Below are 17667 nucleotides of genomic sequence, written 5' to 3' on the forward strand. Positions count from 1 at the left end.
AGCATAAGTTTTTGTTTTTTTCTATGTCCTTAGAGGTGGCAAAACGTAAGGCCTAAACTTTGAGGCTTGTCAACCTCCTAGGGGCTCTTTATATGGGAAATGTAATAAAAACATTGAATCACATATGTCATGAACACGCTCCCAGCTGCCGTGACTTTGGGTGTTCGCTGTATGAGGTTACACTCGATTCCAGCACTCAAGTCTCTCTCTACTTATCACAGGTTATAGACCTGCTGAATTGCCCCACAACAGCACTCTCACACCCCCACACACTTCAGGTTCAGCCATCACCTATAGAATACGGGCAATAGGACCCCAATATACTGGCCCACACTTACACACAAGGCTTCTGGTTACCCACAGGCTAGCAAGGCCCACACCAGCAAACAAAGGGTTAACTCTTCACACCTTCAGATTGTTACGAAAATGTAAATGCAAGCACACACTAAGCTTGTTAATGAAATGTATCAACAAATCACACACTGGCATTCAATGTAATAAACAAATATGTGATGGGTTAACCCTTACAAATAATTGTAAGTTCTCTATGTTCACGACAACATAAAAGTGTCACATGTAATAAGTATTGTTGTTCTCTCACACTCTTGATTAATTGAAGACAGAAAAATAGAGCAGTATTTTAGAAGAAAACCAGAAACATTGAAGGGTGTGATCCTAAAGTGTTCTGGATTGGAAATTGACATTTGTTGTCACCATGTACATTTCGAACCAGAATCTGCCTTTACATTCGCCAAATGGCCTTTAAATGCATAACTGAATAGTACAATTTCATGTGTTTGGCCAGTGACCCCACACATATGCTAAGGGTGTTCAATGGCTGAAAAGATTTTTGTACTGACTGATTAAATACAATTTAGGATAATAATTTTATTGGATATACACTGTGTGCCTTTTGTTTTGTGCTATATTATCATCATCATCAGCTATTTATATAATGCCACTAATTCCGCAGCGCTGTCTCAGTCACATCAGTCCCTGCCCCATTGGAGCTTACCGTCTAAATTCCCTAACATACACACACACACACACAGACGACAGACATAGAGAGACTAAGGTCAATTTGATAGCAGCCAATTAACCTACTAATATGTTTTTGGAGTGTGGGAGGAAACCGGAGCACCCGGAGGAAACCCACGCAAACACGGCGAGAAGATACAACACAGATAAGGCCATGGTCGGGAATCGAGCTCATGACCCCAGTACTGTGAGGCAGAAGTGCTAACCACTAAGCCACCACGTTGCCATATATTATGTCATCTCTTGTTTTTCTTTGCAGTGGGGCATATTCATTGGTCATTCGCAATATTTCCATCTCATCACTCGGCCTGAGGTCCTTGAAAGAAGTCAGTAGCGGATTGGTGCTTCTAGAGGACAACCCTACTCTCTGCTTCTTGGATATTGCCCCGTGGTTGAAAATATTCAGAAATCAAAGACAGATTATTCTAAAGACAAACAACAAACCACAGAAAGAGTGTGGTAAGTTATCAAAGAGCAAAGTTAAATAAAGGACTAATACGCCCAAAGTTACATATTTTGTATTTAAATTCTCACTTCCTAAAATGTTCCCTTTATCCCCTACTTCCCTGGATGTGCAAGGCTTCAGTCAAAAGCCCTGCTGGAGAAACAGTTTCTCCATTGATAGCCATCCCCATGTTTTGTTCAAATAGGTGATGTCGTTACTGCCCACCCTTCTTTCAGTCCATAGACCAATGGGAGGGATGGAAGGGAGTGAGGCTTTACAAATGCCTTGCTCCATGCAGCCCCCATTTGGACAATAGACTGGAAGAGTGGAGGATAATGGAGTGTGCTCCTCCGCACACTCTTTGGTGTGTGTGTGTGTGTGTGTGTGTGTGTGTGGAGGACCATGCATGGCTGACTAACAGAACATGTAGTGGCTGTGAGTGGAGATTGTTTTTCCCCGGCCAGTGTAGTAAGGGGCAGGTGGGAACATTTAAGAAGGGTAAAGCTGAGGGAAAGAGAGGACAGTGACCATGTCTGAGCTTACAATGGCTGATAACAGAGGATGATAACTTGCACTGAGTTAGATAATAGGTAAGATGCTTAGTTTTTATGGCCCTTTAAATTTGATACATCTCAATGGGTTTCAACAAAGATCTATGTTTTTTCTGTTCCTTTTAGAGCAAGAGGGACAGATGTGTTTTCGCTTGTGTGCCAATGCAACGTGCTGGGGCTCTGGACCGTCCCAGTGTTTCCTATGTGAGGGCCTGCTACGTGGGCAAGACTGCGTGGACTCTTGCAATGTTGAGGAAGGGTGAGTGTTTGGCTATGAAGTCAGAGGTGATACTGAAATTACATTGAAATGGAAAACATTGATTTCTCATTATCAGGAAAGTACTTCCATTTAACATAACTAGTCTTTGTGTTTGTGCAGTGAGCCAAGGGAAGTTGTAAATGGAAGCCAGTGTATAACATGCCACCCAGAGTGCATGCCACAGAATGGATCCAAGACATGCTTTGGCCCAGTGAGTGCATTTTTTTGTATACATGAAAAAGCTTTCACAGAGTGTTGGAACCTTCTAGAGATTATTTCCTAACATCCTTTGCCTTGTAGAATGCAGATCAGTGTGTGGCATGTGCCCATTACAAGGATGGAGCCACCTGTGTGAATCAATGTCCCAGTGGAAAAAAGGTGGACTCCTATGTGCCCATTTGGAAGTTTGCAGACAAAGAGGGGACCTGTCAGCTGTGTCCGGTTAACTGCTCCCATTCGTAAGTGAAGTTGCTTTACTTTGCTCCCCGTCACCCGCAATAAATATTGGTTCAAACCACAGCATTCATTGTATGGGTGCACTTTAAAGATGTTTTCATTTCAATTACATTGAACCCTTGTATTTCATGGTAATATTTTACATTGTGTGAAGTGATAGTTTGTGTGTTATTATTGTCTAAATACGAGCAGTAGTGTACCTAAAGCCGTGTGGGCTCAGTGCAGAATCTAATCTGAGGCTCTCTCGAATGTGTCATCGCCCTCCCTAATAACACCCACTACCGCTACATATTCCGCCATGCTCCCTGCCTTTATGAGGTCTGAACTTTGCCCACTTGTGTCTTGTCAACACCCCTTTTTTTTTTTTTCTTGTATTCCTCTTGTCTCTAGACCCCTTTCATCTCTTCTCTTTGCTATCACCCATTGTTTTCCCACTCTTGTTTGTGTCTATCACATCTATCACCCATTAATTGCTCAGCTCTTGTTTGTTCCCCTTTTGTCCGTATGCATTTGCCATCTCTTGTTTGTGCCCTTGTTCTTTTCTGGTACTCTACCCCATGCTAGACTTGTGCAACCTGTAGTTATCTAGTTGTTGTGGAACTACAAGTCCCATCAAGCCATGTCAGCTAGATAGTTATACCTGCCTCAAGCTAACATGGTATGCTCGGACTTTTCTACTTCTCTGTTCCATCCTCCTCTTGCCCCTGCTTTTCTGATTTGGGACTGCTATAGGAGGCGATCATTGCAACATTCAGAATAGGGACATATGAGGACCATGCGATTTGTTTATTTTATATATGAGCCTTTGGTATATACCGGTAATAAGCTCTGATTTGAATGCTATGTAATGATGGCATTGCATTGTGCTCCTGAATTTGAAAAGTCATGGCAAGAGTCACACTTTCACCTACTTTCACCTTTGTGTTATAGGTGTGATAAGCAAGATGAGAAAGGTTGCCCCATCGTTGTGAACAACAGGTGAGTCAGTGAAGTCCTTTGAAGTATTTGTGGCTTAGTGATCAGTCGTTCAGTGCATTGGTGCACGCTGTACTCTCACTTACTTCTCTTCTCCTGTGTCCAATTCCTTCACAGTCACACCTACATGATAATGGCAGCGGTGGGCGGCATTTGTCTCTTGGTGACAGTTGTGGCCATCTTTGTGTTGATGTATAAGCGCAGGAAGCATATGAAGAAAAAAAACACCTTACGACGCATCCTTCAGGAGAATGAGGTGCGCAGGTTTGGGGGTCTCTGTCTTGCATTGTTTGAAACAGGTAAATCTAATACAAAAGTCTTCTTTACAACATTTTTATTGTTATTTTTGTAGCTGGTGGAACCCTTAACCCCAAGTGGAGCCTTGCCCAACCAAGCACAGATGAGGATTCTCAAGGAGACGGAGCTGAAGAAGACGAAGATTTTGGGGTCTGGTGCATTTGGCACTGTATATAAGGTGAGAAATCTTTATCGCCTCCCGTTGAGCATGTACATTAGATGATATTGAGTGGTCCTCCTTGGTAGACCCAATTGTTAGACACAAGCATAAGCTCAAACAATGGGTATATGATGATCAGTTCATTTAGAGCAAAGGAAAGAGCAGCATTTTTGGTGAAACTGATCATCTGCGAAAATAAGACTACAATGAATACAAGTAAAACTGTATTGTATGGACAAGGTATACTTTGAAGAATATTCTTAAAGATGACACATTGCAAAGACATTTAAACTAGAGATACCTAGTTGACCCTGACTAATGGACACAGGTATGAGGGTTCTGATATGCAAGAAAGATTCCAAGATGACATATTGTTCAGCCAAGTCCAGGGTGCAGATTACACTCTTTTTAAAGAAACATTGTTAAATATATTTAGCATTTATAATACCAAACTAATATTTTTTATTATTTTTTTATTTTTATTTTTGGAAGGTCAAATAACAAACAAAACCGATATGCAATGTCAGCAAGGAAAAAAAAACACATCACATAAAACATGATATAAAATCAACAGAATATCCTAAAAAAAAATCAGTGCAAAGAGGTCAAGTTACGTGTATAAAGATTGACCAGAATTTTTTTTTTTTAAAAGATGTAAGGGAGAGAGCGAAATGCCGCGAAAGAGGAGGGCATAACGCAGGGAGAGAGGAGAAGAGAGACTAGAACAGAGCAGAAAAGGAAAGGAAGAAAGGGGTTCTCGAAAAGAGGACGGATATATGTAGGTGTAGAGTCAAGTGAAAGGGGAATAAGCCTGAAACCTTAGTGAACGATCGTGATGTCCTATTGATGATGCTGGTCATATATTCCAGGCGCTGAACCTGCCAAACTCTATTAATAACGGCCTGAAGTGATGGTGGAGACTGCTGCCTCCAGTCTGCTGCAATTTGGCAGGTAGCTGCCGTCAGGATGTGCCTAGCTAACTTGTTCTGGTGTCGAGTCGCCGCTGGCGCTCCCAAGGGCAAGAGAAAAAATGTAGGCTCTAATGGTATCGATATCTGGAGAATCAATTGAATCAGGTGTTTAATCTCAGCCCAGAAGTTTGATAATTTGGGACACGTCCACCATATATGGATAAAGTTGCCCTCATGGGAGCACCCGCGCCAACAGCGATCAGAAGAGTCTGGGAGAATTTTATGAATCCGGGAGGGAACGTAGTACCATTGGTACAATACCTTATAGACATTCTCTTTTATTTTAATGCAGATTGAGCTGGAGGCAGCATTCTCATATATCTCCGACCATTCCTCGCTCAAAAGGGTTTCACCAAAGTCACGTTCCCAGGCCAGTTCATGCGAGACTCTAAGGTCTGAGGAAGGTGGGGCGAGTTCATAGTATAATGTTGAAATAAGGCATTTCGTAGAGGACTGACGGAGACAGAGATTTTCAAACGTGGTAAGGGGACGGGAGGAGAGGCGAGTTTTGGCTATGTGGTGAAAATGGCGGAGCTGGAGGAATTGATAGAATAATTTAGAGGGAATATCTATTCGTGATTGAATGTCAGTAAACGAGGGAACACAACCGTAGAGGTGAGATCATTTAAGAAACGGACCCCTTGTGAGGTCCACGAGGAGAATGCTTTAGGAGTAAGGCCTGGAGCTAAGTCAGAGGAGTTAAACAAAGGAAATAGGGGAGAGGGACGGGGGGAGAGGCCAAATTTCTGAGAGGATGAGTCCCAGACCGCCAGGGAATGTGTAATGACCGGATAAAGTGAGGCACGTTTTGGTCGACGAGCCCGTGGGAGCCATAGGAGAGTAGATAGGGATAGCATACCCAGACTTTCAGCCTCAATCTCGACCCAGACCCTGGAGGGTGTTAAACTACACCACAGAACGGATTGAGCTAGCTGAGCGGAGAGGTAGTAGCGTTGAAAATCAGGGATTCCCAGTCCCCCTCCCCGCGGGGCTCTCTGTAAAAGCTTGAAACGGAATACCAAACTAATATTAACAACCAGACATACACCCATTCGCATACACATACATATTGATGCCAGCTTAATAAGGCTGGTTATAATATTGTTAAATTGTTTGTTTGTTTTTAACAACATTTCCAATTTTTAGGGCATCTGGATCCCAGATGGCGAGAATGTAAAAATTCAGGTAGCCATCAAAGTGCTGCGAGAGAACACATCGCCTAAAGCCAACAAGGAAATCCTGGATGTAAGTATCAATAGACTAAGGGCTAAACTTACTAGGCTGCCGGTTTGAAAAAGTGATGATGTTGATATTTAGTACCTTCTACAAAATGACAGCTAGAATCTGATTGGTTGCTATAGGCAACACCTCCACTTTTTCAAACCCGCAGCTTAGTAAATCTAGCCCTAAGTTACCATCCGGTCAGTTCATATGTATGAATGAATATTTTTCATAGGGTAAAAAGGCTGGCAAGTGTCTACTTGCTCAAATTCTATAGTACGTCATATGAGGGCCGTAAATAGTTCTGTTTGCTGCCTCCAGAGTTAGTGGCTTTCTAAACATCCCATCACCTTCTTTGGCAACTCAGTTATATCGGAATTAAGGCACGAGAGTAAGGGCTGTCTTAATTTCAAATATCATTTTGTACTAGTTAATGTTTTACAGACCTCAGTTTTTTATATGACTGCATAAATTGTGTTCCATTGAAAGTGATGGTTGTAGCCCAGTTACACCAACTCAGGAGACACCGCATTACCTTGTAGATTAGATTGCAGGGCAAAGATGGCTCACAATACCCACAAAATCGGTATCATCTCTCGAAATGCGTGATCTTCTTCCCTGGATGTTCATTATAATATCTCATCTTAAAAAACTTTTTCCCCACACTTGTGCACAGAATCAGACACAGTACTGTGTCTAGTATGCATTCTCTAAAACAGACGTGTCAAACTCGCGGGCCATTGCTATGGGAAAACAAGTGGAATGCGGCCGCGTTTTATTTTATTTGGGTAAATGACTTAAAAAATCACTGATTACGACAGAGCAGTTGGCATGTGAGTTCAGTCAACCTTCCCCATCAGTGACACGTGCGTGCCACGATTACGCTCGTCTCCCCCCACCTACGCTGTATGTTGTTGCACGCGGTCAGAACAGTACGCTTTCATAATTCAGACGAACTGCTTGGTACTTGGTAATCTGTGACTGTTTGTGCTCAAACCAGTCTCGGTATTCGTTTGGTGTCGTACATGTATGTGACGTATATGACATCTATATAAGTATATGACAGTCTGTCGATTGTTTATCAAATGTATTACCCGTTTGTGCGGATGGTGGTTATTTATGTTTTTTTAGTTTTCTTGCGGCCCACACAATCTTAAACTTTTTGGCCCAATTTGGGTTTTGAGTTTGACATGCCTGCTCTAAGGATCACTTTTATGCAGCCATGTCTGGAGAGCTCCGCTCCTGCAAATATACCATCTTACCACAGAAATATATGCACATACCTATTAAAACTGGTGCTCAAAAATAGGAGCCTGACATCACAGGAAGAGACAGCTTTTGTGATGCACTTCTGCCTTTTTCTCTATTCATAAATTAGCCTGTACCTGTGTTCCCATCTGAAGGTCTCCGTTACCTGCACATTCAGCTAATATAATTGTGTACAGAACCTGTCATTATGTTTACAAGGAAATGACCATTGTGCGGTTATTGTTACAGGAAGCCTATGTCATGGCAGGGGTGGCGAGCCCTTATGTGTGCCGCCTGCTCGGGATCTGCCTTACATCCACAGTACAGCTGGTTACCCAGCTCATGCCTTATGGCTGTTTACTGGAATATGTGCGAGAGAATAAGGATCGCATTGCATCCAGAGACCTTCTCAACTGGTGCGTGCAAATTGCCAAGGTATGTTCAAGATTTTTTTCTACTATTTGCAAGACATTTCCAAAACTATATTATTAAACATGGTAGCTCTTTTTTTAAAATCCACAATGGTGAGAGAGACCAGAGCTGTAGCACATTTGGCATAGGGCAGCTTGTTTTTGTCAGAGATTTGGGATGTGAGATGGACTTTCACAGAAACGTGGCAGCTTTAAGTGAGCCACTTGAGCGGCTTCTGTTGTGAGAAAGCAAAGCTGTTCAGACATTTAATGAAAGGCAATCCAGTACAGTGCATCCTCTCAACATCAGAATTTGGTTTCACTTTAATCTGCTTCAGGTTCTTTCTCATCTGCTGTTTCCCATTTCCCTCAGAGCGCTTTGCTGAGCCAAAAATAGTAAAGTGAGCGGTAATAGTTTGCATTGGACACGGATGAGTATAACGATCTTATAAAGGTATAGAGAGGTATACATTTGTGTAATGCTTTCTTTCTTTTGTCATAGTTGATCAGTGCTGGTTGCCCTTAGTCTAGTCAACAACAACCAGTCAACAGTCTAGTCAACAACAACTAAGTTATTTCTGTAATCCACCAATGTTCCTCACCAAAGAAAAATTACCTTGTTTTCCCCATTTCTCAAAACAACTAATAAAATGTTATGTTTGGTATATTGTTTAGGTGTTCCGAAAACGTGCAGCATTTTAGGACTGGTTCAGAGAGAGACGTATGCCAGTTTGTATAGCGAATCTTGTGTGAAATCGCTCTGTGAGACAAACACACATGAGCCTTTGCAGATGACTGTGTGTCTGACACTTATACCCACCTGGGAGGCAGGAGGGGCAAGGAAAGGGGCAATCTAATGCAGACCTAGTTAGGAGGAGTATCTTTTGCACATGCTTTAGTGCAGGTACTCACTGATGATGATGATGACGTAAACCAGCCACTTACACTACTGATGTGTATGCAGATGCATCTCCAGATGAGTGCAGCTCTGGACAGAAATACGCTATTTTTCTGTGCTCGTATTTAAGAGTAAATTACTCCCATCTTGCAACCAACTCTGCATCATCCATTTTTTATCAAACGTGAGAATCCCTGGAGTGCTGCTCACACAGAGGTAATATTTACTAAACTACAGGAGATGTTGCCTATAGCAACCAGAGTCTAGTTATCATTTATTTAGAACATTCTACAAAATGACAACTAGAATCTGATTGGTTGCTATAGGCAAAATCTCCACTTTTTCAAACCCGCAGTTTATTAAATATACCCCACGGTCTTCTTTACTACCATGCTTTCCAGGGCTGTCAGCTATAATATGTTTATTATTTCCATATTTGTCTTAAGATTCTATGGATACAAAGTTATACACACCCAACAGATAATGTCTCTATAATGTGTCATTCACTATTGATCTCTGTATAATCACAGGGCATGACATATCTGGAGGAGGTCCGCTTGGTGCACAGAGATTTGGCTGCAAGGAACGTATTGGTAAAGAATCCAACACATGTAAAAATCACAGACTTTGGCCTTGCGAGATTGCTGGATGTGGACGAAACGGAATATCATGCAGATGGAGGGAAGGTAAGATACTCTGAGGTGTCAAGCCATCATTAAACTAGACGCACGTACTTAGCTTGAAATGCATCTGTCACCTACAAACACTGGAGACAACCATTTTGTGGGCTGAACCAAGACTCATGAGAGTATTAAAAAATAAAAAAACGGCTGGAAACAACAGGTCTGTACTAATAGCAGTGTATCTCCTCTCAAGTAATAGTTTAAAAATAGCATTTATGTCATGTATAAATGCAAATGACACTTGAGAGAGGCGAGGGGGCAAATGAACATAGGCAATGTACAATAAGGGCGCACTGAGGGAGTGCTGACACAGATGCGGCTGATTCATGTAATGCGTTTCCCGTAAGTACGTCTGCTTCCAGCCATATCACTTGCACCAGCTACAGGATAGATGTAAGTGCTGACTGATAGCGATGACTGACACAGCATAGTTTTTTTTTATTAAGAATTACAAGTATGCTTGACACTTGCTAGCACAGAACATGTATGCAAGGAAGATTGACTATATAAACGCATTGTATGTACAGTACGCATTAAAATCATCTTAATTTATTTAATGTAAAAACACAAACATTTTTATTAATAATTCTACTATTAAGAGTTGTTCATTAATTTAATAATGTAATTTTTTTGTGTGTGTGCTGATATGACCTTTTAGTGAACAGACACTTGTGCGCGCGCGTGCATCTCCATATGGCAAGTAACGTTTAAAGCGTACTTACAGATTCAAATGGAAATGTATCCTGAGATACATTTGGATTTGAATACGGTCGAAGCTACATACAAGTTCTGTGATGTTTTTTTAAACGCAATTTGCATGCAAGTTGTGTCCGAACATGAATCTGGCCCACAGTGTGACAAAATACTTTATTAAAGACACCACCAATCTTTTTCACCAATTTATTACACACAGAGCCGTAACTAGACAGTTATTAGTGCCCCAGGCAAGAGACACCTCCCCGCATCTTGGTGGAAGTAGATGCTGCCTCTCAGTGGGGAGTGGAAGGAGTCATAGCCATTCTACGGTGGGAACATGCCTGGCTCTTTATAAGGGCAAGACCTCTCTCCAACTCTGCTGTGCTCTCCTTCCTGTTATAGTAGCTTTGACTACCTGGTGCGGCTCCTGGTGTCTTATGCTCAGTTGCTGCTGGGCCAAATTATGGAATATTGAGGCTCTGTTTGGAAAAGAGTTACTATTAACCTCCTGGAAAGCCGAGCAGTGAGTGAACAATCTAGTCCTCCCTCTAACCAACCGGACATTAAATTAGTAGCTTCTCTGGTTTAAATCCTTTGGTTTAAACCCTTCCTTCCTGTGTTGAGCACTTTTTTGGGCTTATCACATATTTTTTTTAATGTCTGCTGATTTAAATAAGGGTACCCCCAGTTTTTTAAGTGCCTAGGGATAGGGAGATAGAGGCTCTGAGAGAGCCTCCACCTATCCATGGTATTTCCCATGGACACATCTATTTCTCCCCCACCAGCCCCAAAATTAAATTAATAGAATAGCCATGTAATAAAAATTCCAGCCCCAAAGTCAAAACACATTCCTTACAACATCTCCACTTTTCAAACCCACCGGAAAACTCTCAGTTTGATACATTTACACCATGGTCTCATTGGTGGTAATCGGATTACCGATGACCACCATGCCGACAACTGTGATTCCTACATAAAAAAACCGAAGGGAGAAGAATACGAATGAAATACAAGCAGACTTACCTGAAAAACGACAAAGAAGATGTCCGAGGCCATCGCAGGGTGACAGGTGGCGAATCCGACTGCAGACCTGTCCGGCACTGTAGTGTGACGTGGGCGTGTAATTTATAGCAGCAATGTCCGGATCCCGCAGGCTAAGTGTTAAGCCAGTTATCCTGTGGGGTCTGGACATGGCAGCTTTAAATTACCATTGAAGTAAGTCGCGCCCACATCACACTGCAGTGCCGGACAGGTCTGCAGTCGGATTCGCCACCTGTCACCCTGCGATGGCCTCGGACATCTCCTTTGTCGTTTTTCAGGTAAGTCTGCTTGTATTTCATTCGTATTCTTCTCCCTTCGGTTTCTTTATGTAGGAATCACAGTTGTCAGCATGGTGGTCATCGCTCACCCGTACCCAATCTGGTCTCATACCTGTCAGAACTCTGCTTACTTGACTATGATCATCTACAGCAATTGTGTTTTGATATATTACTGTGCATTGTCATGAACATCAGGCTACTTATGATTGTACATCTCCACTGAGAATTGTCCATATCCAACATCTGCAATAGAATAACATAATTAATCCAATGATTTCTATTCTGTATCTTGCTGCTTAATATCATAGTGTGCTCAAAACTCCTGTTCCATAGGTTCCCATTAAATGGATGGCTTTGGAATCTATTCTGCACCGGAAGTTCACACACCAGAGTGATGTATGGAGTTATGGTGAGCAGCATCAACAGAGAAGGCATTTATCAGAAACATTATCGTGAATGTCTCCAGGACCTCACCTTTATTTAACATTCTAGGAGTTACTGTGTGGGAGCTCATGACCTTTGGGGCAAAACCATATGATGGGATCCCAGCTCGAGAGATTCCAGACCTATTGGAGAAAGGAGAGAGGCTCCCTCAGCCCCCTGTGTGTACCATAGATGTATATATGATCATGGTAAAATGTAAGTAGTGGCAGCTTGAAGTTATTGTAGTAAATAATATCTGTCTACATATTTTCCAATTTTAAATGTTATCAAATTAATAAAGCAAAGTGCAACTGTTTTATAACATGCCATATTGTTCACACAGATTTGGTCATGTCAACAGACCTTAACCAAACACACTCAGCCACCAACCACAACCCACACTCCTCCTACAAATACACCTCTATACTAACAGACTCCCCAGTCCAGCTCTGGTGTTCCTAATTTGCCAGGCAGGTTTTTGCAAGATGCCACAAAACTCTGCAGCTGTGGACAGTTGGTATAATAACTCAAGGATCAAGAGGAGCTTGATGAATGTAGCGGGTAGCGAGCAGAAGGAGTAGTATCAAGTGGGGTAGGATGGGCTATAGTGAAGGGATGGGTTTTGAGAGAGCACTAGAAAGATTAAAGGTTGGGGGGAGAGTCTGGTAAGGAGGGGTAAGAAGTTGCATAAGAGGAAAGCAGAAGAAGAGGAGAAGTTTTGGAGGAGGGGGTGAAAGTTGATAATCGCAGAGGAGGCGAGATGTAGATCAAATGCAGAGCTAAGATGGCATTAGGGAGAGTATGACATGACAGGGTCAGAGATGTATGAGTGGGAGGTGTTGTGAGGACTTTGAAAATGTGGACAAGTAGCTAGCATTGGATACTGGAGGTTAGGGGGAGTCAGTGTATGGATTTGCAGCATAGGGCAGCGGATGTGGAATGGTGTGAGAGGAAGATAAGTCTTGCTGCGGCATTTAGGGCAGACTGGAGCAGTGATAGACAGGTTGAGGTTGCTAAGTCAAGGTGGAAATTAATGAGAGAATGGATAAAGGTCTCTGATCTGAGTTTGAAAAGAGCATATGCTGCCAATGTTTCTAAGGAGGAGGAACATGACAGTGCAACTGACTGGATGTGTGTAGTGGAACTGAGAGCAGAGTCAAGGACGACACCAAGGCAGCGGGCATGGAGGACTGAAGAGAGCGAGATATTGTCAACAGTGAGGCAGACAACACTGGGGGGATTCAATTAGAAAAAAATGTGACCATTTTTGTTGTTTTGTAGTGAAATATCCACTCATTTTTGCTCACGCCCCATAGAGCTGCAAGCAAAAATGAGCAGATACTTTTACCGTACTAACGGTAAAAATGCCCAGCATTGCAGCTAACTGAATCCCCCCCCCCCCTTGCCCCCCACCCTACCTGGGAGGATGGAAAATGATGAGCTCCATTTTGGACAAGCTGAGCTTTAAGTAGCATTTGGACATTCAGGTGGAGATTACAGAAAGGCATTTGGACACACAGGTTAAGAGAGAGAAGGAGAGAGGTCAGGGAAGTAGAGGTAGATGTAGGTGTAGTCTGCATAGAGGTGGTAATGGTAGCTGGAGGAGTTTATTAGTTCACCAAGATAAGAGGAGATGGGCAAGAACAGAGCTATTGAAGGACACCAACAGAAAGTGGGAGGTGAACCAGGAGAGCACAATGTCTCAGAAGCCAAGGCAGTGAAGAGTGTGCAGGAAAAGAGGGTGGTTTATTGTATTGAAAGTAGCAGAGGTCATGGAGGAAGAGTATTATAGCAGCAGTAGTATTGCCATTCCGAAAAACCCCTCTCCCACTTCCCCTACTCGTCTCGCTGTTCCCAAATCACTGCTCAGACGCCTCACATACCATGCTTCTATTTCCCTCAGTTGTTGAGTTAATACCAATTTAGGCTGCAGATTTAGCCTACCCACGAGTGAGCAAAATAGGCCCAATACTCAGCCTTTGGCCAGAAAGCAGGTTTCTGCAGGTATGTATGCATTATTGAGATTACATGTGTGTGTGACATATGTAGTGCACTACAAATGTATTGAACGTATTGATCATTTGTCAATGTATACATGGTTCTCTGTTCGTTTAAATTATGCCTCCCCTTTGCTTGTCAACCATAAGAGGTGCGCAGCTTATTCCTCTGGTTGCCTAAAAGTGAAATAGATAATTACTGGAGCAAACCCCCATGAGTTTCCTGTGCTGGGGAGCTCAAGCTGCTCAGACAAAGAGACAAGAAGGGGACTGACAGAAATTGAGGAAAAAAAGGGCAGTTAGAGTGATAGAGGAACAATGAGACGTGGGCTGACAGAAAGGAAAGTAACGAGAAGAGGTTCTGGCAAGTTATACAACACTATAAAACCAGAAAAACACCCACACTACACCAACAAACATAATACTTACTTTGCTACAGCCTAAAATACCTTTTATCATACCCACTTCACCCTATATAATACTCATCCCATATTATTCTAACACTTGAACTCAACAAATAACCAGTAGTAATAAATAACAAATCTTTTATTACTGGTTCAAACAGAAACACATCTGCCTGAGAATATTAATACAAGGCTGAAAAGCAGAAAATGAAGCCAGAAAGATACATCAATGTATTTAGTGAAAAATGCAGGAGGGCATGTAGAAATATATTACATTTCTATTGTGCACATCTTAGCAGGATCTCACACACACACACACACACACAATGCTACAGCCTACACTACACTGTCACGCACATAACATGTCACCTATACTAGAAGACACTACACTGACACAATGCCACAAACTACACCCTACACCCTACACAGTAATGACACCTTTATTGTGTCTATAGTACACCCTAACCGCACACAACACTACCATCCACACTATATTACAACAGATGTTGCACCCTACACAAATGACCCCAACACTATGCAACAATCTACACTGTCACCTACCTCACACAACACCGACACCCACCCATAAACTATGCTGCCATTGTGAAACTCATATTAACTTACACCTTCACTGCAGTAACACAATCTTATCTCTCTGCACAACAGACACACTCTGAAGTCTCCAAATATTCTGCTACCATTTCATGAAAGCACATTAATATAAAACGTCTCTTTGCTCACTACACATAGTAAACATTAATCTACACAACATATTGAGATTACCCATAAACTCCCACCATATAACTGTGTCTGTCTTACCATTATCAGATATTTATAGTGTACTATCACCTGCTAAGCTGGTCCATTTTTAGTGTAATGGCTTATTTTACAAACGTCATAGCTTTAACCTATAACTTTCCCCCAGACTCATTTTCCTTAGCTCTTCTTACGTCCTCCACAAACCACCAATCTTTTACGACTGCCTCAGTATTCTTTTTTGACTTGTTTTTTTTTTAATCTACTTGTTGACAATCACCTTCTTCTATCCTATTCTCTTCCTCAACAGGCTGGATGATAGACTCGGAGTGCCGACCCAAGTTCCGCGAGTTAATCACAGAGTTTTCTCGCATGGCTCGTGATCCAAAGCGTTTTGTGGTCATTGAGGTACAAAACCATGGATGTGGTTGGACTAACATGTATAACCCTAAATTTACTTTTACTGCAAGAATTTACCTTTAAGCAGAATATCCCTATTATAGCGAAGGAATGCTACATAGTTGTTCAACTTCAACCAATTAAAAAGTGGCGTTCTTGTTCTCCGCTATTTTGCTTTACACAACAGCTATTACAATGGTTAGGCTGGCAGTAACACTGACAGCGGCACAGTACCCAAGGCATGTGTTTAACACATTTCTTGCAGTGCTTCCTATTAAATTACAGAAAATTACCAGTAAATATGAGAATTGCTTGACTAATCTATGTAGTCCCTTTAACCTCTGATCTCTTGCAGGATGAAGAGCTCATGGCGCAGGCCAGCCCCTTGACCACCCAGTTTTATAGCTTGCTGTTGCAGGACGCCAGCATGGATGGCTTGGTGGATGCCGAGGAGTATCTGGTTCCCCACCAGGGTTTTTTTGGTTCAGAGGATACAACAGTGGGACATCGCAGTAGAATATCATCCACACAGGTATAGGAACAGCTCTTTGTCCCAACTTAGATTAGAAAATTGGTCACCTTCTGGGTCTTATTGCTAAAATAACAGTTTTTCAAATATAATTGTACCTATACATGTTTAGGGGAAACATATGCTGTATTGCATGTAACTCCATGGCCTAGAAATACTACGTAAAAACATAATTGGTTCAGCTATGGTCTATATAGCATAGAAGCAGCCACCAATCATCAAGTTTATGCTATATAACTGCATAAACATTTATCAAAGTACATCAATATATGTCAGTGCTGTGTGCTATTGATTATCACCGGATCTTCTAACCTTTTCTCACCAGAGTGCAGCCGAGAAGCAGATAGACCAGGTGTTCCTGGAAGGACTAGACCCTGTGGCCCCTCTACTGTCTCGCACTTTGTCACACAAGTCAGCTGCCAGCGGCTCTGATGATCTCAGTGAAGGTGACTATGTATTCGATCCACCACACCCAAAAGAGAACAGTCTCCGGCAAAGGTACTGCGAGGACCCAACACAGCTTGGAGAAGACACAGTAGATGGAAGCGGGCTGGATACACATGGCTGTGTATCACCAGGACCCCTTGCATACCCACCAGGTACTACTACAGGATGACTGCATATATATATTACAGCCAGGATTATTATCTTTATTATTATTATTCATCAGCTCCTTCGGCTTCAGCTACCACCTTTACGCTGACGTCACTCAACTATACCTCTCCTCTCCTGATCTCTCTCCCTCCCTCCTCTCTAGGGTGTCCGCCTGCCTCTCTGCCATCTCCTCCTGGATGTCCTCTCGATTCCTCAAACTTAACCTTGCCAAAACTGAGCTCATAGTTTTTCCTCCCTCTCATACCCCATCCCCTTCTGACCTCTCCATCACTGTCGACAACACCTCTATCTCACCTGTCCCCCAACTTCGCTGCCTTGGTGTCATCCTCGACTCCTCTCTCTCCTTTGGCCCCCACATCCTCTCTCTTGCTAAATCCTGCCGCTTCCAGCTGCGCAACATCGCTCGCATCCGGCCCTTCCTCTCCCAAGATGCCACCAAATGCCTTATCCACTCTCTGATCATCTCCCGCCTGGACTACTGCAACCTCCTCCTCACTGGCCTCCCCCACTCTCATCTCGATCCCCTTCGATCCGTCCTTAACGCTGCAGCTAGGCTTATTTTCCTCTCTCGCCGCTCCTCTTTTGTCTCCCCCCTCTACCTAGCCCTTCACTGGCTCCCATTCCCCTTCAGAATCCTCTTTAAGCTCCTCACACTCACCTACAAGGCCCTCGCCAACTCCACTGCGCCCTACATCTCCACCCTCCTCTCTATTCATGCTCCATCCCGCCCTCTCCGTTCTGCCTCTGACCGTCGCCTCTCTTCCCCCCTTATAACCTCCTCCCACGCGCGTATCCAAGACTTCGCCCGCGCTGCCCCCCTCCACTGGAACAAGCTCCCTCCCTCCATCAGAACTTCCCCTAATCTGTCCAGCTTCAAACGGGCCCTAAAAACCCACCTTTTTCTTAAAGCCTTTCTG

At 42.9% G+C, this 17667-nt stretch overlaps 1 protein-coding gene across 2 annotated transcripts in view; it reads left to right on the forward strand.

Annotated features, from left to right (window-relative positions):
• Window positions 1–17667, forward strand: part of ERBB2 (erb-b2 receptor tyrosine kinase 2) — an 80913-nt gene that overhangs the window by 58385 nt on the left and 4861 nt on the right. For both annotated transcript variants that reach the window (XM_075177079.1, XM_075177078.1), the window contains exons 12-26: window positions 1298–1497; window positions 2161–2293; window positions 2414–2504; window positions 2594–2751; window positions 3680–3727; window positions 3842–3980; window positions 4077–4199; window positions 6299–6397; window positions 7871–8056; window positions 9460–9615; window positions 11961–12036; window positions 12120–12266; window positions 15518–15615; window positions 15962–16138; window positions 16461–16734. In XM_075177079.1, the coding sequence (XP_075033180.1) occupies window positions 1298–1497; window positions 2161–2293; window positions 2414–2504; window positions 2594–2751; window positions 3680–3727; window positions 3842–3980; window positions 4077–4199; window positions 6299–6397; window positions 7871–8056; window positions 9460–9615; window positions 11961–12036; window positions 12120–12266; window positions 15518–15615; window positions 15962–16138; window positions 16461–16734 (2105 nt within the window). The remainder of the gene's footprint in view (window positions 1–1297; window positions 1498–2160; window positions 2294–2413; window positions 2505–2593; window positions 2752–3679; window positions 3728–3841; window positions 3981–4076; window positions 4200–6298; window positions 6398–7870; window positions 8057–9459; window positions 9616–11960; window positions 12037–12119; window positions 12267–15517; window positions 15616–15961; window positions 16139–16460; window positions 16735–17667) is intronic.

Source organism: Mixophyes fleayi, chromosome 6 (assembly GCF_038048845.1).
Source record: "Mixophyes fleayi isolate aMixFle1 chromosome 6, aMixFle1.hap1, whole genome shotgun sequence".
Taxonomy (NCBI): Eukaryota; Metazoa; Chordata; class Amphibia; order Anura; family Limnodynastidae; genus Mixophyes; species Mixophyes fleayi.